Source organism: Anopheles funestus, chromosome 2RL (genome assembly GCF_943734845.2).
Source record: "Anopheles funestus chromosome 2RL, idAnoFuneDA-416_04, whole genome shotgun sequence".
Classification (NCBI taxonomy): domain Eukaryota; kingdom Metazoa; phylum Arthropoda; class Insecta; order Diptera; family Culicidae; genus Anopheles; species Anopheles funestus.
Window position 1 is genome coordinate 55135321 of NC_064598.1, and position 12930 is coordinate 55148250.

Genomic DNA, 12930 nt, shown 5'->3' on the forward strand with positions numbered 1-12930 from the left:
TGGAATTGAACAACGAGACTAATTTATCGTTCACAAGCTCTTGAAAATGTGATTAACGTTATAAAATGATTTTACTCTCTACTTGCCAAGCTTCTTTCCTGTGTGCGCAATGTAATAGAATCGTTATATTAAATATTTAAATTTTACGCACGTGTACGACCCGGTCATCGATAACGAAAGAATGCATTTACAACTGCTGGCAACACTGGTAGTGTTTGTTTACATTTCTCTTCACATCCCTCGTATGGCACGGACGAACGGAAAATAAAAGAGTAAAAATATAACAAATTTCAACATGGATCGCTGTCGACTTTGTCTGGATCGTCCAGGAGGTTCGGTGCGAATGCACGACAAAAGATTTTGTGGAAATTTGGAAAGGCTCTTTCACATGCAGGTAGGTCATAGTGGGTAGTCGTACACAAACCAAACGCAACAAAATATTCCTCACAAATGGTAAATAATTTGCGTTCCTCTACAGTTTGCAGAAAATGAAAGCTTCCCCGCCAAAGTGTGTGATATTTGCGTAGTAAAAGTTCAAGAATTTTACACGTTTTTGGAGCTAGTTCTTCGAACCCAACAGCAATTGAAAGCCGAACACGATAATGCTGGCGTTAATCAGACGGTCGTGAAAAATGAAATCAATCTACATGAGCGTGATTTAAGGGAGGAAGAAAAGAAAAATCATACGGATGATAACAATGCTAACCTGACACAGCACGAGGAATGTGCTAGTGATAGTAAAAACGATATTCCGCCTTCCATGGAGCAGATCGCTATGACAACTTTAAATCAAGAAAATCCCCAGACGCGCAGAGAAAAGGCAACATCAGTTTTCGGTTGTGCCGACGATACTGGCCAAGACGCTGGTGAGCATAATAATGAGGGTGATGATCCAACGGAGACAATTAGCAAACATATCGAAAACTTTGACAAAAACGATAGAAACTCTGTAATGCGAAAGCGAATAGAAGACAATAATCGTATCAGAGAATTTTTCTCAATGGTGTGCGACGTATGTTCCAAAGAGTTTTCCACCTTTCAACGGCTACAGATCCACTGTCGGAAGGCGCATAACGTTCGCGGATTCATTGCATGTTGTAATCAAAAGTTTTTCCGTACGTTTAGGGTACTGGACCATATAGCGTTTCACGTGAAACCCGATTCCTTTCGGTGCGAAATGTGCCAGAAAAACTATCGCAGCCGGTACACGCTTCGACAGCATAATAAAAGGCATCATTGTGCCGAACCAAAGGACTACCCGTTTAAATGCGATCAATGTCACCAATCGTATGAAAAAAGTTATCAACTCAAATCACACATCTTGCGTCACGTGCAGGCTCCGTGCCACCTTTGCGGCAAGATGCTTTCGAGTGTGCAGGCCCTGCGAGTCCATATTAATCACATGCACGGTACTGACGAGAAGCAAATCTGCGACACCTGCGGTAAAGAGTTTCGTACCAAGGCCGCCCTTGAACGGCACGTGCGTGGCCATCTTGGGCAAACGGTGAACGAGAAGCGGCAGTGCCCTCAGTGTGGCGTGTGGGTAAATGGGGCTCGAGGTCTTAAAAATCACACACGCAATGTGCATCCGGGCAAGGATGAAGTATTTGAGTGTGATATTTGCCAGCAGCGTTGCAAAAATGCTACCACTTTGTACCAACATCGTAAAGGGGTACATGCGCAGGACAAGTTTGAGTGTGAATTTTGTGGGAAAAGGTTCAAGCGCAAGATTTACTTGAAGGAACATCGAGCACTGCACACCGAGCAGTCACTATATTCCTGCAGCGTGTGTGATCACAAAACAAATTCAAATGCAAATATGTATGCGCATATTAAGCGCAAACATCCGATCGAATGGCAAGAAGCGCAAAAGCAGAAATTATTGGCTGCAGCTGCATCGGCGGAGAAATCGTTGTCATAGTTGCGTCCGTCATGGTAGAAATCCGTTATTTTGTAAATAAGGTTTCGCCTATTTGAGTGTATTGTATTAATATAGAAATATATAACTATATGGAAATATATAACGTAATTTTATGTATTTGTGTATATTTTATAATTCTCTAGCGGAGTGATCAAAGAGGAGAGTTGACACATTTATCTCATTCATATTGTTTGATTAAATGCTTTATTTATTAGATTAGCATTCCAGCAGTTTGTATAATCGTTTTTACTTCATTTCATCAAATATATTCATATCTGTTATTTATGACTATAGATTATGTTTGAATGATTTGCACACTGCCGCGATTAGAAAACAAAATAAATAAGCCAAAGCGAAACGATTGCTCACATCAAACAACAGTGATAGCGAAGCGGTGATGCCAATAGCGCGCGCTATAGCGAATGCATTTTATCCACACTCATGGATGCAATATTATATTAACAATACATGTCATATATTAACTTTCAATGTCCAATACAACATACGTGATTGACTGTAATAAGAAGATAAAACAAAATAACTGAACACGATCGTGTTGACCGTTCGTTAATGTTATGGCACGCTGTATTGATCTGTTCATTGCATAGCTGCAGCCAAAGCACTAGGCGATGAACAACGGTAATAAAACTGAAAGGTTAACAATTTCATTCTCATTTGGCAATATATCTATTAACTGAAGGAGGTATAGTTTAGTGAGAGGGTGAATGCTATTATTTTTTTCTCATCCTAACAATGCGTCCTTTTTTAATGCGTGTATCGATTGTGTATACTTAGTCAAACAAATTCAATCGCATTGACTAGCATCAAACATTGCATTACACTCCAGAAACATGTATCCAGCAAGCGATAGCAATGGCGATAGCAATGGTTGCAGATGGTTTTGGTTTTAGCTTGTATCTTTGTATATTAGTAGTAGTAGAGCCTGGGTTGTATCCTATACCTAGATTTACAATCATGGTCATGGTAACAATACTCTGCAAAGGTAAATGAAGAAAGAAGTAGCTTCACGGAAAGCAATGCCTTTACATTGATCGGTATCTTAGTCACAAACTTAGACTAATACGAAACGCATGCAATGGTCCGCGTCCCTAATGCATTCGAGAGCGTTGAAGGATGTATATTCCTTCTCCATTCCAGTTTGGCTTATATGCGTGCTTACAAGAGTACAGTGAAACAAGAGATAAAATTTTTAATGTTTATCAATAGAAAAGACTAGGAGTAGAGTAAAATATAATTCTTCAGAAGTTTTACTCTAATGACTTAGTGTTTTGGTCTGCTTTAATGAAGCTACACGATTCAAACTAGGCAAACTGATTCTGGCCGTTAAGCAAACAAATGGTAATAATAATAATAGTAGTAATGGGTCGCCCCGGTGGTGCATGTGATAATCCGGATGTGGTGATCCGGATCGGTCACCCCGTAGCAAGGACTGACTATCCGGCTACGTGGGAAAAATAAGTCTAGTAAGCCAGAAATGGCCAGCGTGACCTGTGTAAGGTCGTTAAAAGCCAAGAAAAAAATAGTAGTAATAATACCGAAAAATATGCATCTTTCCTACATGTAATATGCCTGTACACACTAATACTAAACGATTCTAATCCATCTTTAACACTCGCTCCATAACACTCTCCTCTAGCTATCCTACCTTCTGCACTGTTGACGCTTGATTATATATGTATATGAATATTACGGCATTGATTACAGAGCGCATGAGTATTATAATCGTTCTATGCATATTGTATAGCTATTATGAAGCAAGCTGACTAAGAAGCGCTGAATAATTATTGCTGCTGATAGAACATTCCGTCTCATTTTCCCGCTCCTCTCACCGACTTATATTGTCGATACACCTTTTTTTGCAAACGAAACAAGACATTAATCCCTCTAACATATGCCTACAAAAGGGTTTATCAGAACGTTTAGTACTTTTAAAATTAAAATAGCGCTAGTCGATATACAGCGTTTGATGTATGAGCATGTTTCAGGAAATGCTTGTTCTGAATAAAGCAGCGCGCGTTTGCAGTTCAGGACACAATCATGTCACCGTAACGGGGACGACAGAGCAAAGCTTTGTACCACACCACACAGAACACCATCGTTCAATTATCTACATACAATTCTGTGCAATTCAGTCGCATTTTCTTACTGTATATATTATATTCGCCCCGTTACGGAGACACGTCGGTCAGTGGATTGATCGTTCCTAACAAGCGACAGTACAATAAACAAACGATTGTATGTGTGTATATATGTGGCTAAAAATAAAGGCTTACATCCAACGGTAGAAGGACCTGTGCGGAAATTTCGATGCAGTTCGATACGCAACTGTGCTGTGTAATGCAGTCTAATATTTACGTAGCCTTCTCGTGACAGACCTACAAAATCATTACCATTTCTTCTTATCTAACACATGGAGAGAATGTTGGGAGCAAATATTCCTAACACCGGCAAAATACAATTTACAGCATCTTCCATTACTCATCGTTTTGCTAGACGATGTGGCGCATATCTATCGCCCTCTGCCGATAAACAGGTAGTTGGGTTAATATTTATACACTTCCTTTGGTTTAAAAGCATACGATCATCGTGGGTTCCGCTCCGTTCTAGCTCCATCAGAACCTTGCCCGCTCATGAAACAATCCTTACGTCTGTAGTCGCGTGGTTTCGCTACTTAGCCTGTAAGAAATATTAATATGGATGTGCTTTACTAAAGCTTCCGAGTAAGCGATGATTCACAGCACAGTGACGCATACTTACAGGAAACTTTTTGCTGCGATTCCCGAGCGGGATGCTACACATTGTCGATGCAATGTTGATTGCAATGTTTCAACAAATAAAGATAAAGTTGATATGATTGTTTTACAGGTCGGAGTGGTTCAGTAGAGGAGGAATTCAAATCATAATCATAATGCAAATTGGCAGTAAAGGTGATGAACATAAGAAAAAGAAGGAAAAAGAGGAAAAAGAATCATACAGACAGTTAGTGAAGGACTTATCACACATATATAAATCATATCGTATTCTCTTCACCGTGTGCGTGTCGCGGGGCTGAGGATTAAAATGGAAACAATTTTTATCAACAAATGCCGTATCAACCGACTACCAATGATTTTGTGCTTTTGTTTGCCGCATCAACGAACGCCACGCAAAGGCAATACGTACCGAGAGGGAGCAGACGACACTTTCTTCGGGGTGGTGTTGCTAAACGTTTTGCTCGGCGTACGTGGAGCCGGTGTAGGAGGTGTTGTGACTGGAGACTGTATAGCACCATACTTCTTCGGTGCCACAATGCGGCTAGGTGATTTTAACGTTTTGCTCACCACAGGATCAGAATTGGTTCTGTAAGATTGTCGGGTGTAGAACAATGTATAAAATAAGGCAGAACAATATTTAAATGCAACGAATGTCTCGTTGCAGCATACTGACCTAGTTGTAGGATAGCTCACAGGGCGTGGAATCCGCGATTTGGAACCACTATTACCACCGGTTGGTGTATTGCCACCGCTGCGAATCTCTTTTCGCTGACCATCGGTAGACGCCTTCACGCTTGCTTCTTTGCTCAGCAGCTCCCATTGAATTTGCAAACGTTTGAACCGATTGGTCTGTATTTTATCTTGTTTTTCCTTCTCCGTTCCGGAAGCAGGCGAACCTGCCAATGACGATGGTGTACGCTGGGCAACGGGTGGTTTCTTTTCTGTCGCCATTCCCGTCGCGTTATGGTGGTGACCCGTCTTTGCCACCGTGACAGACATGTTCGGAGAGTTTGGTGGTGTAGAAAACTTTATTTCCGTCGGTCGTAACAAAACCGTTGCCGGGGATGGTTGCTGTCGTACCGGTGTAGTACTGTTAGCGTTCGAGACGCTTGGGACTGTTTGTTGCTTGGTGAAGGTAACGTTTCGCTTCTGTGACAGCAATCGACTGACCTCGTTACGGAGCCGGGTACGATCGTATGCCGGCTCGGAAGATTCGATCATCTCGGTCGACTCCAGAATATGCGCAATTTCGGCATAGTGTTTGAGCTCCGATTTCGGTACGTGTGACAAAAATTGCTCCGCCCGGGCACGAGCATCCAGATCATCGTCGATACATTGTTGATGGTTAGCGTCACCAACGGTTGCAGTATCGTTATCGCCAAACTCTACCAGCTTGTTCAGCTTATGGTAATGGTCGGCCGACGGTAACTTTGGTGTATTGGCTAACCGCGGATGTGGCGTCATGTTGGGTGAATTGTGAAGCTTAGGTTCAGCAGCACAATGTTCTTCCTCCTCTTCGGCATCTTCGTAAAAGTTGTACGAATGGTGCTCTTGCAGCGAACGTCTCTTTTCCCGCGATGCTTGCGGATAATGCGGCATTTGCTGTTCCTCGAACATGCTGCTACGCTTGGCTTTCATGTTGCTGTGATTGTTAGCCGCACTGGATGCTGGATTACTAACCCCTCTAGGCGTTCCCTGCGGCCGCCGAAGGATGCTCTTTGGGGTTCCACCTACCGTACGGCCAGAAGGGGGCCTCTCGCAGGGTACTAAAACCTCCGCTGGACTGTCGTACTGGTAAACGTACAGATTATTGTTGAAAATGTTGCTGCTATTCGACGGTCCCAAGATACCATCCATCTCTGAGTCCGTCGTTAGCATCGTTGATGATCCTCGATATCCGGAGCTTGGTGCTGCGCTGGAACTTCCACCCGAGCTCGAACTGTTGTATGTTTGCGTATTCTGATTTAATAAGTTGGTACAATCACAACTCACACCCCGGGCGACTCCGCGTCGCAATGGTGGAGTCATGCAAAACATCGGTTGCTTCTCAGTCGACAGACTCAGTTCGCTCACTTCCGGAATGTGACGCAGCAGCTTACGGTACTCTGTTGGAAGCAGAAAAACGAGCGACTTCCAGTCAGTCACGTGCTTATACTCACGCTGCCGTATATTTTCGATGTCGTTCATTGAAACTGGGCGCGGTTTCTTCAGCGGACGACCCGCACCCGTCATCGTTTCTTTAAACGTAAGCGGCGATATGACGACCTCGTTCTGTGTCTTCAGGAAGCCCAAATCCGGAAGTGCATAGTTGGGATACACCACAAACACTGGAGCTTTCTGCTTATCGCCAAGTTCGTTCAGGCGATCCAGAAACGAGGGTGGTATTACGCGCACCTTCTCCCTTGCCACATTGCCTCCATTAGTGGTCGGTGTACCGATGAGGGAAGTTTGCATCGATTTAGTTATCATATCGATCGGAATCTTTGTTTTACAGCCCGAGGAGAGGGTGGTATTGTTATTGCCACTGTGATTGAATATTTGCGTTAAGTTCTCCGACGTGCGGCTGGTATCGCTGTTGGTGTCTTTATAGCTATTGTTGTTGTTTAGATTGTGATTATTGTTATTGTTAATACTGCTACTGCTGTTCAACGCGCTGGCCGATCCAATGCTGCAACCGTTGTGTTGCTGCAAAAGCTCATGCAGCAATCTTCGCCCGCCGCCAATGTTCATATTGAATCCCTTGTACTGTCTACGGGGAGAGCCGTGCATTTGCCGATTAAAATCATTCAGCTTCATATTACCAACACCCTGCGCCCCATTCGTTCCTTGAGCTCGCTGCGGCGACGACGGAGGCCCTCCTCTTTCTCCATTCAGACCTTCCTCATCGACATCGCTGTGACTGCCGTTGTTGTTGTTAGTGTTCACGTGACTGTTGTTAATTTGTGCATCTAAGCTGTCCAATTGAAACTCTTCCTCTTCACCATGCCTTCCTCCACCGACACTGCCACCGCCGGTTGTGGAACATTTGCCCGAATCGTGCATACTTTTCTTGCGACACCGCATGGCTGGAATTGTTGCTCCGGCACCTAAATGATGCATCTGATGATCCCCCGAACCGCCACTGTTGGTACTATCGCTTGGCCAGCAACCGGATGACACATCCATGCAGGTGTCCGTTGAGCTGCTTTTCTGCTTGATGAAAAGCTTCACCAAATTAAACGATGGCTGTTGCAGAGTTTGCTGTTGCGCCTGGTGTTGTAATTGTGGATGCTGCTGGTCTTCCGGTTGCTGTTGCCGTGACTCACGATGTTCATTCGGCAGATGGTTGTTCTCATCGCATTGATCGTTTTCGTCGACTCCATTTCCATTGGTGCTGCTTTCATTCTCTGAATCCGTTGGTAGGGTGTACATTGGAAGCAAGGTACGCATCGGTCTCTCAAAAGATTCTTCCGAATTGTGACCATTTCCGGCCTGAGAAACGTTCAGTTGATGCTGATCCTTTGAAGGAAGATGTGCTGGTGACGAGCATGGTTGATCCGATTGCAAATTGGGCATGCTGAAACTTTTCCGTACGAAACATGTCCGATTGTGACGCGAAATATGAGTGATCAGCGGATTCACTGCAATCGGTGGCCTGTAATCAAAAAGAAAATGATAGTATAATGCTGTGGGTCGGTACAAAACTTCCAGCTGTTTCTCTGTGACCATACATACCTTTGCAATGTTCCAGTTCGCTTCAAATTGCTCCAAGTTGTGTAGTTTACTTCCGAACGGGACATGGAATCTTTGTGCCGTATGTATTGGGCACGGTTTTGTAAATTATTCAGCAGGTTCATACGTTTGTATTTACCATAGTGTTCTGGGCCGTCTGAAAAAAGGTAGAGTTATACATTAAACCAGCAAAACCTCTTTCCAGCCTCCAATGCTTACCGTAATAACTTTCCTCCGAGTACAGTATACTTTGCTCAAATGCTATCGTGTAGTTATCTTTATTCGCCTGGCAGGTTAGAATGATGTCCTCCTCGTCCGGATATCCGTCCATGTCCAGCGAATCCACGCTGATGTGCGATTCTTTCACCGGTGAAAACAGCAACTCCGATTTGCAGAATGAATTGTCCATCATATCGGCCGGTATTAGTCCAGCCGCCGTACAACTAGTTATCGTCGAGAAAATGCGATTATTGTTGCGCGCTTTGCGCTCAGCATCGTCTAGTCGTAACTGCGATGGGATGGCGGTCAACAGCGAATTGATATCCTCCTTGCGGAAGCTTTCCATATCGATCTCCGCCAGATTGGCATCAATATCCTTCGCCATCTTCTCGTAGTACGACAGCTCGCCAATTCCATTGTACGACGCGGATAGTGCCGAAAGGATGCTCTGGTGCGTGGTCACTCCATCGCGATAACTTCTGCATAAATGAACAGCAAATGTAATACGACGAACATATTATTATAAACATACTATTTTAAACGCTTTCTATGCAACCTACCCAAAATCTGTAAACCATTGATAATCACTGAAGTCATGCGAGGACGCCACGGAACATCCTAACGGTGGCATGTAGATGTTACAATTGTTATCTGAACCGGGACTCGTAGCCATTGTGTCGGTGTTTTCTATCGTTTTTTTTTGGGGCAATACGTTATTTTGCACAATTACTTCGATGCAATAGACACGTTCACACTAGGAAGAATGTTTATTTTCCATATGGCACCGTCGAATGTAGGAAGAGGAGCTGCCAAATTAGCAGATCGTTTATCCGGCAATGGCTGTAGTAGAAAAGAAAACAATCATTGTATTATTTTTGGACAGAATTGAAAAATTTCAAACAATTGTCTTTATAACGATAGTTATGCAAACACAAACGAATAATTCAGTATTTATTCAACCCTCTTGGAATGGTGGGATCGACGCAGATTAGATTCACCTTATCATGGCATGATAACAACGGACACTTCTTGCATCACGATTGTCAATATAAAGCTGTAATAAAATATTATCCATGAGAGGATAGATTTCAAATTGGTTCTTTATGACTTTTATTTGGCATTTCGTGACTAACTTTTTGGCTCATTGTAAGTTATTCGATACGTTCGTATCTATTGTTTGTTCAACGCACAAAGGATGCTCTTACTGAATATTGATTTATGTACGATTTGAGAGCAAGACGTATGTATGCTACCGACTGTACGGTGTGGAATCAATTCAGAGACAGTAAATAATTGAGGATAGATTTGTTTTTCTTAAATTTTAAGACTATTAAATGTTCATTCTGCAATGTGTCTGCAGAATTTCGCTGCACAAACGTCCAGAGAAGTGAACGTAAGCAATTCTGCATTTTTTAGTTCTTAGCCAATTGCACAAGTAGATACAGTAGACACAATGCCCACCTAACGGATGTGTGTTGTACTCATGCTTAAAAGGGCTTCTATTACCTACATTTATGGACTAAGATTAAGCTAAGAAACCTACAGAACGAAAGTACTGGTTTTATAACAGTATATTCGCTTCGCTGCTTTTGCATTGACTGGCAAGTAGAACGTACGTACGTTTCGGACCACGCATAACGCAAAAATTGACAGCGGCTATCCCCGAATGGAAGGTTGATTATACATTCAATGTCTTCAATCGCAGCAGCTAGCAGCTGGGTGTACGTGTCTTTCTCTACTCCCACTTGTGTTTGCCATTTCGAGTTAAGTCGCCGAATGACGAACGAATACGACAGTTTGCAAAACTACGGAAATGAAGGCCTCACCACACACCGTTCACAATCGCAGTGGTAAAGGCAGCGCAAAGATTGCCATAATGGGGAACACGACGCTGCAGTTTTCATCATACCATCGCTTCACTGTTCCGTTCGTTACTTCAGCACAATCCATACCAGCGGTGCTGTTTGTGGGATGGGAACATAATACTGCATTCATTACAACATTGTAACACCGATTTTTGCTTCTTCAAGGATATTTTCGGTTCCTTGTTTATCTCCTTTTTGGAAATGGTAAAGAAAACACAAATAATCTTGTCAGTATGTGAACATGGTTTACGACTCATATTTACTGCACGTAGCTACTATTTTTGCGACATCAACACAGAAAACACGTAACTATCCAAAAACCATGTAACGAAAGTGTGTTCAAGATTGTCCCATTAGAATTATCCTGCTACAAATTTCATGTCGAATTTTCACTACTGCGTTTACACACGCAAAGGGTGTATGCGAATTAGTGTGTGTGTGTGTGTGTGTGTGAGTGAGTGTGCGTACGAAAGATATGTGAAACATTCGCAAACTCACTAACACTACTACCAGCTGGCAGATGACTCAGAATGAAGGATTCTAAAAAAACCCCTTTTTTGGTCCACTTTATTTCCGAACACTTCATAAATTGACCTGCTAGGTGGTATAGTACTAGTTTCGATCATCAGCCGCCTTACCGATGGTTATTTGACGTTTCGAACCTCATTCTAGCCCTGGAACCCAAAAACCTACTTTTTCCATTGAAAGAACCAGAACAAATCATCCACTGGAGGTTGATAATTCAATAGCACAATATATTCATTACGTTACCTGTAATTAGGGACAGTTCTTGCTGGTTTCCTTGTGACCATCGCTCCTCTATTTTTGTTCCACCGCAGCAGTTTACCCCGTCTACTGCCGCTATTGCAAGCTTCACAGGGAACCTCTTCGAATAACAACTAGCTACTAGATCGCCACAAAAACGACGGTCTTAGTAATGTACACTGATGTTTATTATACACTCGCCGTATACACCACTCCCGTTACCAGCAGCAAAAAAAAACTCACTCCACTCTTTCACTATATTTTGACATACACACAATACTCCTACACACGCACACTATGCGCCGTGTGCGTGCGCGCTCACACTACGATTGCGATATTGACTGTAGCAATTTTTTCACACTGTCTTTTCTTTTCACTCTTTCACGGTGCCAATCTTGTTTGCTTTCTTCGCACGGTCGCACTGGTTTACAGAAATTAAAATAATAATGGCCCGTACGACAAGGCGATATTCACATCTTTTGGATATTAATTAACCAGCGTATCATCTTCATACGTGCACTTTCAATTTCCCACAAATAGCTCTGCACTGCTATTATTTTATCATCAATAAAAACACTGCTTGGAAATTTGTATGCTTCCGTCAATGATCCTTCTTGGATTACATTTCCGAACTCGGAAATCAATATGGCGACTCTTGCACAGTATCGAAACACTTCATCCCGTTACTGCTAGTCGCCTTTTTATCATTGCTGCTTCTGTTGCTTTCAACATACTTTATGGTCATCCACCCAAATATAGGAGTGTTTTTCACTTGATACACATCTCGCACTATACTTATGTAACGCAAATGCAACTGGCCCACCATGGAATGCGTTGCATGTGAATAAACTCTTTATCCGCACACTACACCTTCATTCAGCGAGACAGACACAAACTGTGGCTTGCAACGTTATTATTCCACTGCTATGCGGAAAACAGAAGTGGAAAGGGAAGCGTAGCAGCACATCAAACTAACGAACTGAGCTGCACAGTTTTATTTTTCCTTATCGCCGTCAGCAAAACGTAGCCAAGCTTTATCTGCCATTTGTTTTCTCTTTATTTTTATTTTCGCTTAGGCCGCGGTTACACGAGCAATATGCGCCTGACGTGACCACTGACAGCTCATGATAACATTTCAATTCCCAAGCAACAATCCGCTAAAATGTTATTGGGGGCTCGTTTGTACTAAAAATGATGCTTTTGACTGTTGAAAACATTTGAAAGTTAGTACTTTTAGTGCGTTAATGTGTGCTCGTAAAAATACAATTTGAGATGGTTTTTTTTTTATCAAAATTGGAAATTGACGGTAACGAAGAGAGGTCAAAATTGTATATTTGTACTATCATATTTGTCCGCCGTTGAGAAAAAGAAATCTTGTTGTGGTGAAGATGGACAGTTGACTTTTCTGGCGAGCGATGTTGGTTGATGTAATTTGTGTTGTTTTATTTTTCAATGTGCGTAAATGTATAATCTAGTATAATCTATTATAATATAGTATAATTAGTTTTTCATGATAAGAAATAACTTTTTCTTTACGAATACGTTTTCTTTACGAAACATTCAAAGTTTCAGTTGTCCTAAAGTTTAACGATTCGTCGTTCGAACCGCCACACATTATAAAATGTTTCTCTTCTCACTTCTCAGTCTGCTTTTTATTCGTCCGTTTTTGGTGGGT

At 42.4% G+C, this 12930-nt stretch overlaps 2 protein-coding genes across 3 annotated transcripts; one reads left to right on the plus strand and one right to left on the minus strand.

Annotated features, from left to right (window-relative positions):
• On the plus strand, positions 1-2029 carry LOC125760681 (zinc finger protein 62 homolog). Its single transcript, XM_049421049.1, has 2 exons — positions 1-394; positions 479-2029. Exons 1-2 carry the CDS (start codon positions 296-298, stop codon positions 1919-1921), a joined length of 1542 nt encoding a protein of 513 aa, XP_049277006.1. The 5' UTR covers positions 1-295; the 3' UTR covers positions 1922-2029.
• A 1384-nt stretch (positions 2030-3413) lies between these two features.
• On the minus strand, positions 3414-11304 carry LOC125760669 (uncharacterized). Of its 2 annotated transcripts, XM_049421032.1 has the most exons (9): positions 11262-11304; positions 9186-9465; positions 8626-9104; positions 8410-8563; positions 5369-8329; positions 5105-5281; positions 4973-4990; positions 4700-4733; positions 3414-4618 (listed from the first exon to the last, which is right to left on the minus strand). In XM_049421032.1, exons 2-9 carry the CDS (start codon positions 9296-9298, stop codon positions 4610-4612), a joined length of 3945 nt encoding a protein of 1314 aa, XP_049276989.1. In that variant the 5' UTR covers positions 9299-9465; positions 11262-11304; the 3' UTR covers positions 3414-4609. The 2 variants fall into 2 exon arrangements, with proteins under 2 accessions (XP_049276989.1, XP_049276990.1); XM_049421033.1 differs by lacking the exons at positions 4973-4990; positions 11262-11304.
• Between the last annotated feature and the right edge of the window lie 1626 nt (positions 11305-12930).